The sequence below is a fragment of the Amia ocellicauda genome, chromosome 19 (assembly GCF_036373705.1).
Source record: "Amia ocellicauda isolate fAmiCal2 chromosome 19, fAmiCal2.hap1, whole genome shotgun sequence".
Taxonomy (NCBI): domain Eukaryota; kingdom Metazoa; phylum Chordata; class Actinopteri; order Amiiformes; family Amiidae; genus Amia; species Amia ocellicauda.
Genome location: NC_089868.1, coordinates 19501940 through 19524668, shown reverse-complemented (window position 1 = coordinate 19524668; position 22729 = coordinate 19501940). Strand labels below are relative to the sequence as shown.

At 35.5% G+C, this 22729-nt stretch overlaps 2 protein-coding genes across 2 annotated transcripts; one reads left to right on the top strand and one right to left on the bottom strand.

The window, feature by feature from the left end:
• Positions 1–460: 460 nt before the first annotated feature.
• Positions 461–22180, bottom strand: sele (selectin E). Its single transcript, XM_066692705.1, has 21 exons — positions 22030–22180; positions 21639–21717; positions 21051–21437; positions 20773–20880; positions 20483–20668; positions 20187–20372; positions 19875–20060; positions 19518–19703; positions 18955–19178; positions 5110–5188; positions 4522–4908; positions 4244–4351; positions 3954–4139; positions 3650–3835; positions 3338–3523; positions 2981–3166; positions 2364–2543; positions 2118–2231; positions 1699–1720; positions 1376–1450; positions 461–1284 (listed from the first exon to the last, which is right to left on the bottom strand). The coding sequence occupies exons 1-20, from the start codon at positions 22036–22038 to the stop codon at positions 1396–1398; spliced, it is 3240 nt and encodes a 1079-aa protein (XP_066548802.1). The 5' UTR covers positions 22039–22180; the 3' UTR covers positions 461–1284; positions 1376–1395.
• LOC136714443 (14 kDa phosphohistidine phosphatase) lies at positions 12070–13600 on the top strand. The gene is made up of 3 exons (XM_066691949.1): positions 12070–12263; positions 12599–12723; positions 13019–13600. The coding sequence occupies exons 1-3, from the start codon at positions 12122–12124 to the stop codon at positions 13109–13111; spliced, it is 360 nt and encodes a 119-aa protein (XP_066548046.1). The 5' UTR covers positions 12070–12121; the 3' UTR covers positions 13112–13600.
• Positions 22181–22729: the final 549 nt, after the last annotated feature.

Here is a 22729-nt window from a genome sequence, read left to right as displayed (position 1 = left end):
AGTTATTTTCTGTTTTGTATTTGCAATTAATTTAGAACTAATTCATTTTGCAGATTATACTTTTCACTTTGACATTATGGTCATTATCTGTGTTGATCAGTGGCAACAACTCCTGATTAAATCCATTCTGATTTCACACAATGAAATGTGGACAAGTCCAAGGGGGTGAATACTTTTGACAGCCACTGTATATGTACATAATGTATATGATTAGGCAAAACTGTAAGATTTTTCATATTTTTAAAAGCAGTCAAATATTCAATTATTTTATACTTTGTTTAAAAGTAGGCAGGTTTGTAAGAATGACATGAAAAGAATGAATTCTATATTGGTACAAAGACACCATTAAATGTCATAGTGAATTCCAAATGTTTTTATTTCATTTTAAATACACCACCCCCACGTTATATCGCAAAATCATATATCGAGATACAACAACAACAACAACACAAGGCACACATAATGCACAACCAACATTTTATTGCAGGTTTCAGAAATTACAAACAGGGCAGCAATACATCTGGAACAAGATAAATAAATGGGAGGCTAATACAGTGCATAGTGTAACTGTAATACTGTAAGCTACATGAACATGTAATCACTATATACAGTAGAGTAACAGGATAAGTAACAAGTTGTACAGGGCTCCTACACTTCAATAACAGTAGTCTATGTTCTGTATATTAAAAAAAGGGGGCTACAAATAATGAAGTTAATTAGTTTGAGGCGTGCGAATCTTGACTCAGCCACCGCGCAAACCATGATATATCCGATCCAGCGGTATACCGAGGGGCAATATTCACAGTGGGGGTTAAAACAATTCACACAAATATTTTTCAAAGTATAAATATGTAATAAATGAATCAATATTATAAATGCTTAGTTTATTTAAATACATATTTACAACTTGGTATTCAATTGGCATAATACGTAACAAGAAACACAAATAAATTATTTCATAACAACAAATAAATAGCAGACATTTTAAGAACAACATGAATAATAGTTATGTATCTTATCTTTGGGTTACTACCCATACAGTGAACTCAAGAACAATTTGTTCTGTTATACTTTATACCTCCCTTTCAGAAGATTCATTATGAATTATATTGCACAACCTTACAAATATACTCATGTACAAAGTACTGTATATTATTTTACAGTTTTGATTTTAACCTTTATGTGTATGTCAAGGAAAGTCAGGATTTATTTTGTGTGGTTTTGTTTTTACCAAGATCTCCATGCTGTCGGATCTCCAGTTTCTTTATGCAATCTTTTAAATTCCTGGAAAATAAAACAATTGTATGTTATATTTCTACAAGTCATACTTTTATTGAATGAGAAGTGGAAAAAGAAGAAAGAGGTAAATATTTACCTCATTTAAGATGCTTTGGCTTAAATCAGACTGTCACTGCTGCTTTTGTATGTCTGAGGAGAGTCATCAAGGGTACTGTTTTAAGACAAAACATTTAACCAAAATCAGCTTTAACTTATTATACAATGATAATCCATATGAAATGCATATACACAGCAGAGAAAGTGCAATGTATAATTATGTAAATATTGTATGCTGCACAAATGTAATTATTTGCTTATAATAAATACATCTGAAATAAGGTTCAGATACTGTTGTACAGTTAGAATATTACAAAGAAAGAGATCGAGATAAGACAAGATTCTGTATTTTATGGAACTTACCGATTTAAATCAAAGTTTTTTGCTGTAAAGAGAAAAGATGAAATAGCAGTGAGAAAAACACATATTTGTAATTATCATCTGATTATCTCAAATCATCAAGAATTAATCTGAGGTATGCTGCAAAGCATGTCAAGAGCTCAGCATCCTCAATGTGATATTTTAGGAGATAAAACAAGTAACTGATCTCTCCAGTTAACTATCATTCAAATATCCATACATTGATCAATTGTTTATTTGATAATACTCTAGAACTACTGGAAATACTCTGGAACTATTTGTAACTTTTAAATATTAAGATGTTCTGTATTTGTAATTGTTTAACATGTTTTCTCAAACTATGGTTAGACGTGGTTATTTATGTATGTATGTATGTATGTATGTATGTATGTATGTATGTATGTATTTATTTATTTATGTACCTTTCTGACGTAATCGCTTCAAAATCCATGCTATCAGTGACAGTCCACTCAATAGTCCACTTCCTCCTGCAGCCAGCCCAACCAAAGTGTATGTCACCAATGAATCTTGGTGCTCTGTGGATAGCCAAATGAAAGGGGCCTTATTTACAATAAATCATTTTGAATGTATACTTTTTCTTGAGAGAGATAGAGAGAAAGAGAGAGAGGGAGAGGCAGAGGCATAAGTTATATACACTTTTAGTTTACCTTGACATGACGGAGCTGCCCCAGTCCAGTTCCCAGAAGCATCGCATCTCACAATGTCAGATCCATTCAAAAGCAGCCCATCAGGACAATGAAAGTGACATTCTGACATGTAAGCAAACGGTTCCAGTGGATGCGAGCAGTTCATTACCATATCCTCTGACAATACTGCACACCGTACAGCTGGAAAGAATGCAGAGACAAAATATATTAAAATCTCATCTACTATGTACCAATGTTTAACACTGCACTATATTCATGAAACTACCTTTTGTATATTTGTCCAACCTTTACTGATTGTATACTGCCTGAGATCATATCAACCACAATTACATTCTATATGCATGGATTCTATTAGGGTTTCTGCTTGAAGCTTTACTTTCTTCCAGTTAAACTGTCATTTTTAATTAAATCATTCAAATTTGAAACATTTCAAGAGGAGGCATTAATATTCCCCATCCATTCATCAATTTTCAATAACTTGTTCATCCAGTATAGGGTCAAGTGTAACCTGTCCCTTTATATGGAATTGAATTGGTTTTGTTTTTGCCAAAAATAAATACCTTCACATTCTGTTGGTTTCTTTCACCAGAAAAGTGAAGTACACTGTGGTGGTTTACCTTTACAAGCAGGGGAGTGTGCGCTCCACAGTCCAGAGGCCGTGCACTGCAGGCGCTCGGCCCCCTCGAGCACGAAGCCCGGCTCACAGCTGAACTGACAGGAGGAATTGTAGTGCTGACTCTCCATGGGAGTGCTGCACTGCACGGCACCGTGAGACACTGCCTCTGGGCTTTGACATGTAATAGCTGAGGGAGACATCAGGAGAGGGAAAACACTCCATCACACAATGGCGATATGCGTCACGGTTTAAATTTCCTTCCATTGTAAATCGATAGTCGATTACTTATATGTGGATTTAATACATTGAAACTAAGTTCTAAGAGCTTAATATATGCATATGCATTCATGATGCTTACCTGCACAGTGTGGCGTCTCTCCTGTCCATTGTGTTGATGCTGTGCACGTCAGATTTGCCTCACCTTTTAACTCAAACCCCTGTGCACAGCTGAACTGGCAGGAGGAGTTGTAACTGAACTCCCCATTAGGGTGAGAGCAGATCACACTGCCATGCTGGGGGGTTTCTAGGGTGCTGCACTTCACAGCTGCAAAACACAGGCAAAGTAAGATTTAAATTCAACAAAATCCATTTCTTTCCTTCTTCAGAATAAATTACTAGTCAAATATTTTAAATTATTTCAAATTAACAATTAGATGTAAACAAGAAATACCTTCACATTGTGGTTGTAGGTCACTCCATTGTCCAGCTGCTCCACAGGCAAGACTGCTTGACCCAACCAGCCTGTATCCCTTGTCACAAGCAAATTCACAAGTACTGTTGAAGCTGAAATTGCCCAGTGGGTGCACGCAATGCAAGGAACCATTTGAAGGGGTCTCTAGTGTGTCACATTGAACAGCTGTAAAAACAAAATTAAACAATATATAAACATATATATACTCACACACACACACACACACACACACATATTGAGAAGTTAAGTATTTTGAAAAATTAAGTTAATTTATAAGTGTTACCTTCACAGACTGGTGGCTTTGATGACCACAGCTTGGAAGCTGTGCACTGGATATTTCTGGAACCAGTCAAATGATATCCCTCTTGGCAGCTAAATTCACATGCAGAGCTATAGGAAAAATTCCCATATGGATGGGAGCAACTGACAAACCCTTCACTGGGCACTTCCACACTGTCACAGCTTACAACTGAAAATAAATTATGAGAGACAACAATTAATTTAAGGAAATAAATAACAACTGATCGAATAGATATTATAACCGTGTAAAGAAGATCAATGTTTAAGACGTACCATTCTCACACTTGTCTCCATAGAATCCTTCATTGCACTTGCAGGTGTGATTGTTAATTTGTTCAATGCATTCCCCATTGCCACTGCATGAAAGTGGATCACAAGAGGCTGGAAAAGAACAATTTTATGCTGTTACTTTCTTTTCTTTTGTCCCCCCATTCAGCACATTTGTTGTAAGAATATGGTGATGTTATTATTACAATTTTTGCCTTAATCCCCTCAGCAGTGAGGAGACCTCTGTTTGAATGATACCAGGTCCACCAAAAGATTTACTGTACCTGTGTAGCACAATGGATATTTTTTCCTCAAGCAAGGTTCATCATTCCACTTCCCGGCATCTTTCGATCTTTTGATATACATTTCCACACAGTCCTCAGCCGACTTTCCGTTGTTGGGTTCACCTGTGGCCCAGTTCTCTGCTTCTTTGGTAAGTGTCTTGTTGGTTCCAACCCAAGTCCAGACTTCATTTTGTTTCCGAATCCCGATCCAGTAATACTTTGGTTGCTTGGGCATAATGTTATTTAAGTATGCGATTTCATCCTGATTCTGAATTGCAACCATATCTGTGTAGTAGGTTTGGCACCATTTCCTAGCTTCATTCCAATTCATCGTTGTGTTTGAGTAGCTATATGTCCAGCCATCAACACATGCATAGTGTGTAAGTTCTAAAAAAAAGAAATACATATATATGTATATGAATATTTGGAGAACAGAAAAAGGTTACTTTTCAGTTTGTGATCATGTCCTGTGATAGCAAGGTAAAGCTGAAGGAATGTAGCTTGTAATCTACTGACAATATGTTTTGTGTATGTATGCATGCATGTTAGTATTTATTTGTATGTTTATTTTATTTAATGTTCTCTTACCATAGAAAAGAAAGCTAAGAAGCAACAGATTACGTGAAGTCCTGGGGGACTGAATCAGCTGTTTTCCAATAAGGAAGTCCTGCACATGAACATACAAATATTTCAGTTACTTACAAAATATTAAAATGGTTCAAAATGATACATTAAACCTCTCTAAATGAGTTCTACTTGCTTCAATCAACTTTTTAAACATTGTAAGTTTAACTTGCAGTAAAAATCAACTGTACTCTTTCAGCAGCACAAGGTTGTACTATTTAAATTACCATGTAATAAAATACCTTGTTGTAGCAATTATCATGAAAATAATAATTATAATCATAATAATAATAGTCACAAAATATGCATAATAGGTCTTTGTTCAAATTATGGTTGTTTTCTGATACTTACCATGGTCATTAGCCTATCAGTATTGAAGAATCCTTCTCACAGTGTCTTACTTGCAATTTATACTTTTCTTCACCATTGTTCTGTAGGTATATATACACGATGGTTTGACAGCCATTCCCCCTGATTCCCAGAATTTTCTGTGACGTTAGGATTTTTCAGCCAGGAATTTCCCTCTCAGGAAATTGTTTTTCCTTTCTCTGTGATTCCTTTTCAAGGCGTTGTTATCTGAACCATCTTACACATTGAGTTAAGCTGTAAGTGTGCAGGAAAATTAAATAGTGACGTTCAGAGCCAAGTTTTCTTCAGGAACTGCTGTTTAGCAGCTTTTTGACATAATTATCCCAGGGGTAGTTTATATTCTATTTTAATAATGTAGATTCTTCTTATTCAAATATATATATAAAATATAGTTTTATTGAACAATTATTTTATATATATATATATATATATATATATATATATATATATATATATATATATAAAACTATTTTGTATTACACAAACGTCTGATCTAAAAAACGAATAAGTGAGAGTGTGGCTACAACATTATTTTTCCTTTATATATTTTTGCCTTATTTTGGCCCTCATGGGAATGAAGATGCTGTAGTGCATGGATGATTTCAAGTTACATTCATATATATATATATATATATATATATATAAAGGAAAATGCACTTATGCACTTACTACATATTTGTTAATGTATTTTCACCAATTAAAACAACAGCTTTTAAAGTTGGAATTACTTAAAGTTTTAAGAGGAAATTACAAATGAATGTGTTATAGATAACATTTATATTCATTTAACAAACTAGTTTGTGGAATTATCTTGAAAAAAAATTAAAACCACTATAACAAAGCAGACTTTCATGTGAAAGATTGTGTATTTTCATACATTGCATGGTAAAAAAGTTGAACATGGTGCTTTAATCAATGAAAGTTGTTTGAAATGATTACATACTGCTGATTTGTTAATAATAAACCATCTGTATGGAAGTACACCCAGGCAAGTCTTTGAAGCTTTCTTCAAATACGTATTTTTTTTTAATCTCCTTTTAATATAACAAAGGAATTTTATACAATCAGCTTCAATTCCATTGTAATTATACATCATACATCTTCTATCAAATACAATCATTTGATACCCTCAGAAACAAGTAGTTATCAAAATAATGTGAGTATATTTTTATTTTTGTTTAAAATTAAATAGAGGTCACGAGGGAGTTGCATCCAGTAATGTTTCTGCTGATTGCAAGAAAAGGAAGAAAGGAAATTTCCAGGCACCGTTTATACTGCAAGATTGTTTGTCACCTTTCCTGCAATATCTCCTGCAGACACCATGTCTGCAGACAGTGGCAGACAAATTCCCCCTCTGTGGTACCAGAGTGACATTTTTTTTAACTGTATAACCACTTGATTGATACCATTTATTTCAGCTCCCACCAAACCCATGCCAGTGTACTTCAAAATGCTGACTGAATTACAGAATATTAGATTAGACTAATACAAATCCATATTTTACAAGCGCAGGTAGGTCAATGTATATGAGTAGATGTACAATTTGGCATGACTGAGCAATTAAGTAAACAAAGCAACTATAGTGAAACGGTTTTGCAGTTTGGATTTAGGAATAATAATTGACGTTTTAGACATAACAATAGTGTCTCTTGCCACCCATCTGCCTGTCACTGCCTGTCTGTTTGCATGTATTTTTATTTGAATGACAGTAATTATTTCATGAGAATAGCTGCTGAATTTTATTTCAGTTGATTGGTTTGAAATACTTTTTTACAAATTTAAGTTGCTTATAAACATTCTAACTGGTAACTCTCATCCACAATGTTTATCACTTGAATTTAGACAACCAGTGCACTTGGAAATGCCATGTCAATCACCTGCAGCTCATCCCGAGACCTGCATAAAAGGGAAGCGCCTTCAGAACCTGAGCAGAAACGTGTGCAGGGCAAATAGGAGAGAGAGAGATGGAGAGGAAAAACAAAAAGACAGCTGATTGACCACTGTGCCACCATATATATATATATATATATATATATATATATATAGTTGGTTACATAAATATTTGGAAAGTGACACAATTGTCATCATTTTGGCTCTGTACACCAACACAATAGATTTGAAAGGAATCAAGATGTGCTTTAAGTGTAGACTTTCATCTTTAATTTGAGGGTAGTTACATCCAAATTGGGTGAACGGTGTAGGAATTACACCCATTTGTATATGTGGTACCCCCAATTTTAGGGCCTCAAAAGTAATTATCTGAGCAGATGATATAGCCCTAAACGCTTCAGAATTCATCCTGCTGCTTTTGTCAGCAGTCCCATCATCAATAAATACAAGGGAACCAGTGCCCTTGGCAGCCATACATGCCCATGCCATTACATGCTTCACAGATGAGATGGTATGATTCGGATCAAGAGCAGGTCCTTTCCTTCGCCATACTCTTCTCTTCCCATCATTCTGGTACAAGTTGATCTTTGTCTCACCTGTCCATAGGATATTGATCCAGAACTGTACAGGTTCTTTAGATGTTTTTTGGCAAACTCTAATCTGGTCTTCATGTTTCCTGTTTCCATCTTGAGGTAAACCCTGTGTATTTACTCTGGTGAAGTCTTCTCCTGATTGTTGACTTTGACACAGATATGCCTACCTCCTGGAGGCTGATCTTGATCTGGCCAACTGTTGTGCAGTGGTTTTTCTTCACCAGGGAAAGAATTCTTCTGTCATCCACCACAGTTGTTTTCCGTGGTCTTCCAGGCCTTTGGTGTTCCTGAGCTCACCAGTGCGTTCTTTCTTTTTCAGAATGTAACAAACAGTTGATTTGGCCACACCTAATGTTTTTGCTATCTCTCTGATTGGTTTGTTTTGATTTCTAAGGCAAACCTGAATGCAAAACGCCCCAAGAACAAGCAGGAACTAAAGACAGCTGCAGTGCAGGCCTGGCAGAGCATCACCAGAGAAGAAACCCAGCATCTGGTGATGTCTATGGGTTCTAGACTTCAGGCAGTCATTGACTGCAAATTATTTGCAACCAAGTATTGAAACTCACAATTTAATTAATGATTATGTTAGTTTGTCCAATTACTTTTGAGCCCCTAAAACTGGGGGGACCACACATACAAATGGGTGTAATTCCTACACGGTTCAACCAATTTGGATGTAACTACCATCAAATTAAAGATGAATGTCTACACTTAAAGCACATCAAATCCATTGTGGTGGTGTACAGAACCAAAATGATGACAATTGTGTTACTGTCAAAATATTTATGGACCTAACTGTATATGCATCCTCTATGTCCATAGTATTATACTAGGTATATTTCAAATAATTAAAATGTGATGTAGTTAAAAGTTGTAGGATGTACAGTAGTAATGTATAATTGATTCAAAGTATTTTAATTTGCAAAGGTTACATTTACTTTTTGTTTCACTTTTATATAAACTGGATTAAATCAATCAATCTTTCATTTCATTAACTATTCTAGGGGTTTTATTAAGTTTGTCTGTTGATTTACCATACACACTGTGCTAACTGCAAATGTGACAAGTCACAAGCCTTGCTGTATTTTCTGGCATGATAAGGTGAGTGATTTGATAACTAACAGGCAGTTGCATTTGTCTTCCAAAAAGCCATCAAAGAAGAGCACATTTGAATATTCTTGGAACTGAAGAGATGTTGCTTTTCCTTTAAACATAAATTAACTTTCAATTGTTTTGTAGTGTGGCCAGTGCACTGGTGCTGCCAAGATGCAGATGAAACCTTTTACTAACAAAGGAAGTCTAAGACTTCTTTAAGACAATATGAACACCAGGATGTTGACTTCTTGGTGGGGATAAAGGGTGGTGGGCTTGGCTTTTTGAACTTTTTTTTTACTGGAAAAGGAACTGTGGGTAGAGGTAAATGTATGTATGGGGATTTAAATGTAGGCCATATATGAGGCATGATAGCTACAACACCAGACACCTCTGCATGTAATATTTCACATAAGCAAATACTTTAATTTAGCTCTTGTAAATCTTGATTGGTATGGTAATGAAAGACCATTATTATGCCTTCCATTGCTGATAAAAACCTGGAAATGCAACATCAATTCTTGTTTGTGTAATTTTGCATTTTCATTTTTGCAAGAGCATTTTCTGAGCAATGCTTTGGTTTTCTTTACAAGGAAAACAACAACAAAGTGCTTCTGTCTATGTGCCCAGTTACACATAAAAACTTCACAGTTTTAGCTTATCTTAATTTTTAACCACTGATTGATGGTGAAAACTAACAGTTGTTTTTCTTCCCACTCAAAGAAAATGAATGCAGAAGAACATATTTCCCAAAACAAACATTATCATAAGTCAATTCAGAGCCTCTGTGAAATGTGTTATTGTTGATTAAACAATACATAATGTAGTATTTCATTTCAGTATAAACATTTATCATCAGAATGTCATCCCAGAAGACTACAAAAAACTGTTGCCTGTATAAATATAATATAAATATATAAATTCCACACTAACTGTAAAGCTTTATTTAGTTGTTTGTTTTCCTGTTTCAATACCATCACTTTAATTATATTAAATATTATGTTTTTTGCATACACCTGGTAATCTAAATACCATCACCACAACATATAATGCACAATCTTGCCACTAGGGAGGCAGTCTCACGAATCATTGGCATACCGCCCAAACTGGCATTCAATCTCCTAGGAAGATGTTTCAAGTAGGTCACAGCTGTTGGTCAGTGTCAAAGGTGTAATTTCAGTGAATATATATGGAGGCAGGGGGTAACAATGCCAAGCAGTGGTACTGCACGTATAATGTTTTGCCCCCTGAGTGATCTTGGCAGACATCTATCTGTCTATTCCCCAGATGTTATCCCATATTCCATTGGCACATATCAGCTTTTACAAGGATAAAAAAACATACTCTTAGAAAAATCACAGCAGAAGAAGAAACAGTTAAATTTACAGAATGTTCTTAACTAATTTTAGAGCTGATTGCACAAGTTGATCCATGGGATAGCCCCAGACATATCTGAAGTGCTTGTCGCCAAAAAGAAACTATTCAAAACGGAGGGTGTTAGTCATTATCTCAATGTTAATATTGGAGGATTGACTGTTGCTGCAATTAAACAGAGAGCTTCCTGATATTCACTATTATTATCTTTCTAAAGCTAATAGAATTTCACTTTTTGTAAAGACATATCTATTGTTACAGCTTACTTGAGTCCCACCTAAATAAACTCTGGAGTGATTAGTCATCCACTTCAGGGTTTTCCCACTAAATGATTTGGCTGCAGTGACGAGTGTTTCTCGGCACAGCAAGCTACAACTGTTTATTTTACATTGCTATGCATGCATTCAAATTCAGACCCTTAATTAACAGAGCCTTTAAATCCATAATATGATGTCTTTTCATGGTGAACAGCACTAAGAAGTGTTTTTCCTTGGGTCATTATTAAACAAGTGCATGATCAACACATGAAGCAAAAAATGTTTAATTTGAGTTCAGAAAGAATGTAAGCAAGGTAAAGAAACATTAAGGAATCCACCAAAAAACTTTAAGGGATGAGCATAGAGCATATACAGAGAGATTATATATTTTAGGAGGTGATAAGGTACATAAATCTGCATTTATCAGAATCAGATTTTGGCATGACAATATGTATAGCTGTCTATATAATTAAGGAAGCATTCTGTAAATCCAGAGTGAATTACTGAATTATTATTATTATTCATATTATTATTATAGTACTCTGCTTTATACATGCTAAAATAATATCATCATAATGCCTAATAATGCCAAAGTAAAATTCAAGCACATTTCTGAAGTCTTAAACTCAGTGAATCAATCCTTTCAAATGAACACCCATCATGTCAGGAGAAAACTATATCACTGTCTTCACACATGTATATTGCAATACACATTAAAATCCATCTTATGCAACACATTCCTAGATAACAATATTAATAAAATCCTATTGTTGATCAGCCACATTGACATTGTAAAACATCTCCCTATATTGACCTTTTGGGACCTGACATGGTCTGAATTCTACTTCGTTTGTAGTAAACAAGAGGAAGCACGAGAGGAAAGAGAGAAACAGCATGGCGTATTCTTCCTTTGGGACCCTACAACTGACACAACAGCGGAAAACAAGGTACACACAACAACAGGAAAGCATGGGTATCTCATACAACAGCTCTAACAATAGAATCATGCAAGCTGTCATACCAGTTACCAATATTCACTTTCATGGCTGGTTGCAAGTCCAAGACCAGGTTATATTAAATAACCCATACATAACCAATATGGAGGTATATTCAGTCATTTATTAGTTGATTTATCATGCCCATATTCTCATTTTATGTTTTAATTGTATTACATTACCTGCAGCACACAAACAAAGTATATTTTCTGACTTGTTGTTATTTATGTGATGATCCTAAGGTGTATATGCACTATGTTGTATGATATTATAATACATTAATTCATTAATTAATTCATTAACCTAGTACTGTCACTTTAAATTCTGAAGATTCAAGTATTCACAGTGCTGGACGAGGCTCCACCCAGAAAGCCAGTTTGCTTGAGCTGCACTCACACGGAGGGCCATGGCAGACACTTTGAGCCAAATCTCCGATGTAGAAATTGATGCAGATGGGGTGTTTAAATACATCCTCGTCAAGGTGAAGGTCAAAGGTGGGACGGAATGCAAAGCTATAGTGAGAGGCACGAAGAGTGCGGAGTTCCACAGTAAGTGATCGGTGCAGAAAAGCATGCACTGCGGGCCAGAGCCTGCAAGACTGTCAAATCCTTTAAACAGGGGCTTAAGAGTAAAGCAGACGACGCTTTCTATACAGAATGTATGAATGTATAGTCGCGTTCTTGTAGCGCAGATCCCCGCAGTTCTGCAGCATTCCAACAATCCCATTGGTGGAGCTGCGCAGACCTGCAGAACACTACAGGCCACTTTGTTTCGCATTACATTACATTACGTTACATTAAGTGAAAGCCAAAGCAGTGGTGTCGGTTGAGTCCTCATACATAATGAAAGCACTTGATCACCTTCTATCATTTTATTTGCATAGATCATATATTTGAAAAGGTGAACCCCGAGATGGAAAAACTAGGAGTGGAGTCCTCATGTCTGGGAGGTGGCAAGATTGAACACAACAGCAAGGAGAAGAAGATCAGAGTGTTTGGACTATCGACAGTGAGTTACAGCTGAGATGATGAAAATAAGCCCCAACTTTTAGTTTTTTTCTTACACACAAATTAACTGCAGAGTGGGGATGCTTATTATTGAAATCTGTATTCTACTTAAAAACTACAAATGTGGCCTTCAGGTATTGCCCATAATGTTTTCCATTATATTATTACACACTTTATATGAAATATAGCTACTGTATATTCCTGTGCTGCTTTTTACTGGAATAGCACTGTCTGGATCATTTTATGTAACCATTGTTACTGTCTTTATTGTTAACCAGACTTTCATTTTCTTCTAGGGTTATGGCAAGGCCGATCACTCTGTCACTGTGGAGAAGCTGAAGTCCATCTTTAAAGACTATGACATTTCCTGGTCAGATGACAAAAAATAAAGCAAAGACAAACCACTTGGGAATGGTCAATGTTGCACTAATGTAAATATGCCAATGTTAATATTATTCAGAAAATTGTTAGATGAAAGTGATTTGATGAAATTATAACTATACTATAATCATTTAATAGATAATTCTACTTATGTTTTGGAAGTACCCCTAATCCTAGTGGGCTAAAAAGAATACTGAAAGAACCAGGTCTCAGAATGGAGTTAAAAGGAAAATAAATAACTGTCTCTATTGAGTGTTTGGGACATATATATTTAAACAAAAAAGAATGAACAAAGCTCATCAAAACACTGTAGAATGAGTTGGCACCATCAACAGTAACTCTACTGTATTTGAAAAACATTATATACAGTATGCTAAATAAGATGTGCCTTTTTCTCAGCTTAAATCAATATTGGCATTAAAATAACTTGACATGTTCACGTCATTAAACTGCACTGCTGGAATTTTCCCAAACGTTGTGTGCTCTGCATCCGAAAAGCCATGTGTAAGAGTGTGATTATTGCGCATAGCTACAGTGTGGATTGTACCAGAAGGAAGCCATCAACTACAGAGGAGTCCATTAAGGAAGCTGGTGAGAGACGTGCCAATTGAAAAGCATATCCTGTGGCCTTAATGGAAAAATAGTTGCTCTGCGTTGATACCTAGAAGTCCTATGTAGGAGACGAGAAGAAACAGTGACAGATCCACAGACAGCTCAATCAGATAGTGATCGATAGGATTGTATGGTGAAAACGTACACATGGTGTGCCAGCTTTATTTCATAAGAATATAACTTTTCTTTCATTTTAAAAGAGTGTTTTTACTGGTGTGGGTGCTGATATATGCCTCTTACCTGAACAATGAAAAAGGTTGGACATGCCTTCAAATCTATAAATAACACTGTTGTTTCCAGTTTAATTATTCATGCCAGCCCCTTGCCCCTTACACGAAAGGGTACCAAACAGACACGTTTTATATCAAGACATCTTCCATTTCCCTATGCCAGTTTCCTTTCTGAATACATAGCAAGCATCATTTTCAGTGGAAGACAATTTGGTGGTACAGAAAGGAAGTTCTTTTTATCCGTTAACCTATTTGGCTCTGTCAGATTTCCTGCTGATTTCTGAGAAAGAAAAACTTTGAACAAAGCAGGACATTTTGAGGTTCTCCTATGGGGCTAATGGAGATACCAGATGGCAATGGAGGTAGAAACAATATTTAATATAAAGGGGTTTCAGGGGATTTAAAGGCCTCTTCGGTTTAAGTAGAGCTAACTCAAAGACTTTCACAATAAGAACCAGGCACTATAATGACATAGCCACCATATATATAGATAATTCCTACTTGTATGTGACAGTGATATGACGTATGCAGTTGGATTTCAGGATTAATCTGATAGTTTACATTTAAAAAAATCAAGCATATCTAATTAGTTTTGGATTACATGTTATGGGTTTTTTGAATTAGTGAAGTTTGCATGAAACCTTTCTTTGTCACATACATTTATTGTAGAATGTAACAGGCACCACATTAAACCATTATATGTAGGTTAAACTAAATAATCAATTTACTATGAAAAAGCCATAAATAAATATCACACTGGCAGTGCATTTTAGTGTTTCAGTGACTGTGTTATAATCAGCAATACAGGAAAACCCAAATATAATTGAATTAACTCAGCTTCCTTTTGTTCACATTATGAATTACTCTCAATGTGTCCAGGTAAAAAGGGCAAACCTTTTATGTATTGATACAGAAGTTGAATGAATAGCAAATGGGGTATTTTAGTGGTGCCAGTTGAGTCAGTGTTGATTGTGGTTAAGAGGTGATGAAAGAGGGTAGGAAACCAAGCATTATGGTTTTTCACTGGTTTTCTCCTCCTATCCTGTGTATGTTTTAAGATAAACACTCAAATTCTCAGAATTGTCACAAACTGTGTGAACCACCAATGCTACATAAAAAACCTAGAAAAAAAATACAACATCAAACAATGTGTTTACATAAGAGGATTTTGTACTTCAAAACTCCATGAGTTCCCACCAATGATCCGGTTGAATCATTTCAGCAGGCCTACATTTCTGCCACTCTTTTAAAAAGGTATCTACAGAAAGAGGCCTCTAAAACTCCACACATTGATGGACCTGTAGTGTAATTTCAATGACACCAATAGAGAAAGGATAAGAGATGTCTTCTGTGGAGATTTTTTTTTTTCCCTCCAATAACCCCCAAAACAGTACATACAAATATGCTATTTACTTGGCCTTGAAGGAGAATGACAGGTACTATTGTTAATTTAAGTTAATTAAGTGGGTGTCCTGTATGACATATAAATCCAGAAATGAATGATTTAATATTTTCAGTTATTTTAATCCACAGACTTTTTGAATGGAAGCAGTGTCATAATTGTACAGTGTAAATAACTTGTGGCATTTGACTGTCCAGTACAACGTACAGTACCAATTTGCTTGCCTGTAATTAACAAGACAGTAAGTTCCTACCAATTACCTACTATGTAAATTTACAAGTTATGCAATCTTTGAAATGCAAGTGTTTAGGGGTGGTATTCTGTTTGGTGCAAATAAAGGAAAATCCTACTGGCTATGATGAACAACACATATGGAATCGTCCACACTAGGCCTGCAGGCTTTACTCTCGTCATGTTTTCATCTCTGGAACTCATCCCTGTTTGGATGGCTCATTGGTTCTACCATGGGTGCCACTTTATTCATTTAAAGTCTTTTAATGGTTCTGCTGGAAGTGCCTTTGGAAAAAGCTAAAACACAGATTCCGGCAGCATTGTGGTTATATTAAAGATTTATATATTTTGAATTAGTACTCCACCCTAGATAAGATACTTATCATTGCTGTTCATAACATGCTTATTTTCTCATACTAGAAATTATATTTTTCAGGAAGAAGCTTTTGAACAACAAAGTTATCGGCAACAATAACTATTAGGAACTGCGTAGGCGTATTTCCTGAGCTGTGTGTTATAAAATAAATAGATATAAAAATAACTATATATATATATATAATTGGTAAAATCAAGAATAAATAAGCACAAGTCCCTTATTTACAAGTTCATAACATTTTGATTTGGTGTAATTTAGACTTTATTGTGCAATTCTATCACCTATAAGCTGTGTGATTAAGTTTAGCATAAGCATAGTAAAAGATATGCACACGTCTGATAATCATCTGGTATTAAATCAATGAATAATCTGCAGCCCTTTAAAACTGATTAGAAAATACCAGTATTTGACTAGTTTCTTTTGTCACAGATTAATTAGCATGTGAAAATAATATGTATTAAAATCTGGAAACACCAGATAATAATGGCAAAAGCAATTGTCATCATCATCAGAATATTTCAGTTTGGCATAAGCATGACAGATCATCTTAAGGGCTTGTTAAGGGATGTATTCAGCAAAAGTATGCCATCTAGAGGAATTATGTCAATTTCTATCACAAAGACAATAGCAGTGTTGCTTCTCTGAGTTGGAAAACAGTTGTGTAGGGAAGTAAAATACAATACAGTGGGTATTATTATAATACAGCAAACTATTTACAGGGATATAGTAGCCTGCTTGAATAAGGAGCATGTATAAATACAATTAAAACGTCTTTGTGGACTGATGCATAGCAGGTAGTGTGAAGCAGTACTGTACAGACATTAACATAAATTGTTGGCAGTAGGCTATTTACAATAATGCATTATCTTTATAGGAGTCTTCGCAGAGCGTAGGACGCAAATTCTTCCAAAAAAATAAAAATGTGTAGATTTTTTGCAAACACGTTAGTGTTAGTGTTGTTATTTTCTGTAATGCCGAAATCAAACCTTTTCTGTCCAAATCTTGTTGCCAACGCCATCTGTATCTTGTGGAGTATTATGCATCATTTTGTGTATATTGTAGGCTTTATTTTATTTATTTATACCAAATACAAATTTATGCATTTTTACAGCAAGTTTCCCCCCAATGTTTATGCTCCTGTGATTTCTGATGCACTTTGCAATTAGATAAACAGTGTTATTCTGGTAGCTATGGACCCTCTAATCACACATCCACTTCCCTTCAAACCGTTTGCTGAAGTTGTTTTGGCAGAAACACAATGTGAGTTCATTTCCTTTTGAAGATTAATCAGCTTTCCATTGACTTTGAACATTTAAAATATCATATACAAATATACAAATTAATGAAAAGGAAGGGAATGGATGACTTAACTGAGGAAATTCCCCTCAGTTTCCCAGCTGTGGTTTTCCACTGAAGACGCAATATTCAGAATTGTTATGGATATTGACATAGACTTTGGGGGAATCATCTGTGGGGTCAATGTAATTTTGCATTCTGCAGACACTGATCATGAACAGTGAGTGCGGCTACACTTCAGACACTTAGTGCATCTCTTGATTACCTTTCTCCTCATTATTTATTCTTGACTTTTTTCCAGAGTTCGGTCCCAAGCTTGTTTCCCCTCAATGTCTCCTGCTTGTCAACATCATGGACAAGCTTCCTTCCCTGCCAGAGGAGGTTCTTAATCTCTGGTTTCAGGGAAGCCAGTTTCCCAGCACTGAGGTGAGCATTGTAAAGGATGGACATTTGGTATCACTGTAAGATTCAATGGTTATTTGTTTGGTTATTCATATGTATATGTAGTATGTAAGCTTCCCATTGTACTATTCAATAACTCAAAAATATTGAATTAGGAGGAGTTAGAAGTTCTAGTTGGACAGTTCAAATGTCATAAGATGTTACAGTAAGCCCATACAAATGAACTCTCTGAATTTGGTTCCCCTCAATCAAATGCACACTGTATCATTGAAAGAGTATAAAAGCCTTAATTTAAATCCACCTATGAATCAGTCAAAAAGATTACTTTTTTTAAGAAAAGTTTAAATCCATCTTGCATCCATGCCAAATCCTTCACAGTTTATAGAAACTTAAAAAAAATATTGAAAACTATTTCACTTCTATGAAATGGTAGTTTTTTGCCAGGTAGCTAAAGTCAGTTATACTGTTATAGAGTTTTATTGTGTCAGTTATACACTATACAGTCGGTCTTGCCCTAAAGTGCTCTCTGCATGAGAACAGGACGCTCCCTCATGCCAAATTTGTGCCCGGCCTCTTTAAGTCCATTAATCTGGGATTGGACACCTGTCCATAGGATACTCTGAAAGGACTTTAATGATTTTAATGATGACACAAAATAATCAGGTGAGAGGAGAGAGACAAATCAATGCTATCCACATGGTTGGAAAATACGAATGTACACAATGAGTGAAACACTTTTTTTGTTCTCTATTCTTCGTTCAGATAGTCAGCTTTTCCTGTGTTCCTCAAGTGGCGATATTTTTTCAAGCGTTCTTGATCCAAACCTCAATGGATATGGACCTCAAAGGATATTTTTGTAATATCAAAATATATTACTGTAGCATATGTTTAAAATACAAAATATGAAAATAAATAGTATTAAAATAACAAATGCCATTGATCTCATTAAAACTGGCCCCTGGATTGCCACCTCTCACATGTTCAAGGATATGTGTAGTTAAAGCCTCAAATCTTTATTATTTGTTAATATTCTGATCTTTAATTATTAAACCTAAAGTATAATTCAAATATCACAACACAATCTTAAGTGGCAGTAATAGACCACTTACACTAATACATGTAGCCTACATACACTACTATTACTAAACTATGTAGGACTGGCTAACAATTTTCAATCATATGTTTGGTAACTATAGGTTTACATTCTATAAATCATCATTATATTGTTGTAAACTTAACTTTTACAAACAGCTCATACTTCATTTGCATACATTTCTACACTAAAGTTTTTGAATTGGCTTACAATCCAACATTGATTTGTAAACCATCATTTTCACGCAGTGGTACCTTCACATGACAGAACCGCCCCGTCCAGTTCCCAGAAGCATCGCATCTCACAATGTCAGATCCATTCAAAAGCAGCCCATCAGGACAATGAAAGTGACATTCTGACATGTAAGCAAACGGTTCCAGTGGATGCGAGCAGTTCATTACCATATCCTCTGACAATACTGCACACCGTACAGCTGGAAAGAATGCAGAGACAAAACTTATTAAAATCTCATCTACTGTGTACCTATGTTCAACTTCTGCAGCATAAAATATCAAATTGATATTACAAAATATGGTTAACTCACACAATATTTATAATAACACTGCATAATATTCATAAAACAACCATTTGTATTTTTTTACAACCTTTACTGCTGGTATACTGCCTGAGAACATATCAACCTCAATTTAAACACCTGTGTAATATTTTTTAAATATACATTCTATAAGGGTCTCTGCTTGAAACTTTACATTCTTCCAGTTCCACTGTTATTTAAATGAAATCATTCCACAGAACAATGTGGGGGGTTTACCTTTACAAGCAGGGGAGTGTGCGCTCCACAGTCCAGAGGCCGTGCACTGCAGGCGCTCGGCCCCCTCGAGCACGAAGCCCGGCTCACAGCTGAACTGACAGGAGGAATTGTAGTGCTGACTCTCCATGGGAGTGCTGCACTGCACGGCACCGTGAGACACTGCCTCTGGGCTTTGACATGTAATAGCTGAGGGAGACATCAGGAGAGGGAAAACACTCCATCACACAATGGCGATATGCGTCACGGTTTAAATTTCCTTCCATTGTAAATCGATAGTCGATTACTTATATGTGGATTTAATACATTGAAACTAAGTTCTAAGAGCTTAATATATGCATATGCATTCATGATGCTTACCTGCACAGTGTGGCGTCTCTCCTGTCCATTGTGTTGATGCTGTGCACGTCAGATTTGCCTCACCTTTTAACTCAAACCCCTGTGCACAGCTGAACTGGCAGGAGGAGTTGTAACTGAACTCCCCATTAGGGTGAGAGCAGATCACATTGCCATGCTGGGGGGTTTCTAGGGTGCTGCACTTCACAGCTGCAAAACACAGGCAAAGTAAGATTTAAATTCAACAAAATCCATTTCTTTCCTTCTTCAGAATAAATTACTAGTCAAATATTTTAAATTATTTCAAATTAACAATTAGATGTAAACAAGAAATACCTTCACATTGTGGTTGTAGGTCACTCCATTGTCCAGCTGCTCCACAGGCAAGACTGCTTGACCCAACCAGCCTGTATCCCTTGTCACAAGCAAATTCACAAGTACTGTTGAAGCTGAAATTGCCCAGTGGGTGCACGCAATGCAAGGAACCATTTGAAGGGGTCTCTAGTGTGTCACATTGAACAGCTGTAAAAACAAAATTAAACAATATATAAACATATATATACTCACACACACACACACACATATTGAGAAGTTAAGTATTTTGAAAAATTAAGTTAATTTATAAGTGTTACCTTCACAGACTGGTGGCTTTGATGACCACAGCTTGGAAGCTGTGCACTGGATATTTCTGGAACCAGTCAAATGATATCCCTCTTGGCAGCTAAATTCACATGCAGAGCTATAGGAAAAATTCCCATATGGATGGGAGCAACTGACAAACCCTTCACTGGGCACTTCCACACTGTCACAGCTTACAACTGAAAATAAATTATGAGAGACAACAATTAATTTAAGGAAATAAATAACAACTGATCGAATAGATATTATAACCGTGTAAAGAAGATCAATGTTTAAGACGTACCATTCTCACACTTGTCTCCATAGAATCCTTCATTGCACTTGCAGGTGTGATTGTTAATTTGTTCAATGCATTCCCCATTGCCACTGCATGAAAGTGGATCACAAGAGGCTGGAAAAGAACAATTTTATGCTGTTACTTTCTTTTCTTTTGTCCCCCCATTCAGCACATTTGTTGTAAGAATATGGTGATGTTATTATTACAATTTTTGCCTTAATCCCCTCAGCAGTGAGGAGACCTCTGTTTGAATGATACCAGGTCCACCAAAAGATTTACTGTACCTGTGTAGCACAATGGATATTTTTTCCTCAAGCAAGGTTCATCATTCCACTTCCCGGCATCTTTCGATCTTTTGATATACATTTCCACACAGTCCTCAGCCGACTTTCCGTTGTTGGGTTCACCTGTGGCCCAGTTCTCTGCTTCTTTGGTAAGTGTCTTGTTGGTTCCAACCCAAGTCCAGACTTCATTTTGTTTCCGAATCCCGATCCAGTAATACTTTGGTTGCTTGGGCATAATGTTATTTAAGTATGCGATTTCATCCTGATTCTGAATTGCAACCATATCTGTGTAGTAGGTTTGGCACCATTTCCTAGCTTCATTCCAATTCATCGTTGTGTTTGAGTAGCTATATGTCCAGCCATCAACACATGCATAGTGTGTAAGTTCTAAAAAAAAGAAATACATATATATGTATATGAATATTTGGAGAACAGAAAAAGGTTACTTTTCAGTTTGTGATCATGTCCTGTGATAGCAAGGTAAAGCTGAAGGAATGTAGCTTGTAATCTACTGACAATATGTTTTGTGTATGTATGCATGCATGTTAGTATTTATTTGTATGTTTATTTTATTTAATGTTCTCTTACCATAGAAAAGAAAGCTAAGAAGCAACAGATTACGTGAAGTCCTGGGGGACTGAATCAGCTGTTTTCCAATAAGGAAGTCCTGCACATGAACAAACATACAAATATTTCAGTTACTTACAAAATATTAAAATGGTTCAAAATGATACATTAAACCTCTCTAAATGAGTTCTACTTGCTTCAATCAACTTTTTAAACATTGTAAGTTTAACTTGCAGTAAAAATCAACTGTACTCTTTCAGCAGCACAGGGTTGTACTATTTAAATTACCATGTAATAAAATACCTTGTTGTAGCAATTATCATGAAAATAATAATTATAATCATAATAATAATAGTCACAAAATATGCATAATAGGTCTTTGTTCAAATTATGGTTGTTTTCTGATACTTACCATGGTCATTAGCCTATCAGTATTGAAGAATCCTTCTCACAGTGTCTTACTTGCAATTTATACTTTTCTTCACTATTGTTCTGTAGGTATATATACACGATGGTTTGACAGCCATTCCCCCTGATTCCCAGAATTTTCTGTGACATTAGGATTTTTCAGCCAGGAATTTCCCTCTCAGGAAATTGTTTTTCCTTTCTCTGTGATTCCTTTTCAAGGCGCTGTTATCTGAACCATCTTACACATTGAGTTAAGCTGTAAGTGTGCAGGAAAATTAAATAGTGACGTTCAGAGCCAAGTTTTCTTCAGGAACTGCTGTTTAGCAGCTTTTTGACATAATTATCCCTGAGGTAGTTGTTTATATTCAATTTTTTATTGATGTTGATTCATCTTATATGTTTTACTGTAATTTTGAGAATGTTCCACACCACCTGTAAACCATTGATTAAAAATAAATAAATAGGAAATTTCACTCACTAGTAATTAAAATAAGAGCTTCTAAACCATTTAAAGCTGAAATTACTTTTGAGTTATTGGGTTTTAAAGGCAATTACATCTGAATGTGTTATAGATAACATTTATATGTATTTATTTATAAAACTGGTTTGTGGAATTCTGTTTAAATCCCCTATAATACAAAGCAGAGACTTTTCTTCTTAGAAATGTGTGAACTATTGTATTCTCTTCCATTTTATTGTAAAAT

Bases quoted from the DNA above. Each gene is read 5' to 3' on its own strand.
- sele (XM_066692705.1), bottom strand. The intron at 20,669-20,772 runs GTACGTCTTAAA...ATTTATTTTCAG, and splicing joins TGGAGACAAGTGTGAGAATG to TTGTAAGCTGTGACAGTGTG. The intron at 3,836-3,953 runs GTAACACTTATA...TTGTTTTTACAG, and splicing joins AAAGCCACCAGTCTGTGAAG to CTGTTCAATGTGACACACTA.
- LOC136714443 (XM_066691949.1), top strand. From the start codon at position 12,122: ATGGCAGACACTTTGAGCCAAATCTCCGATGTAGAAATTGATGCAGAT. The intron at 12,264-12,598 runs GTAAGTGATCGG...TTATTTGCATAG, and splicing joins GAAGAGTGCGGAGTTCCACA to ATCATATATTTGAAAAGGTG. The intron at 12,724-13,018 runs GTGAGTTACAGC...ATTTTCTTCTAG, and splicing joins GAGTGTTTGGACTATCGACA to GGTTATGGCAAGGCCGATCA.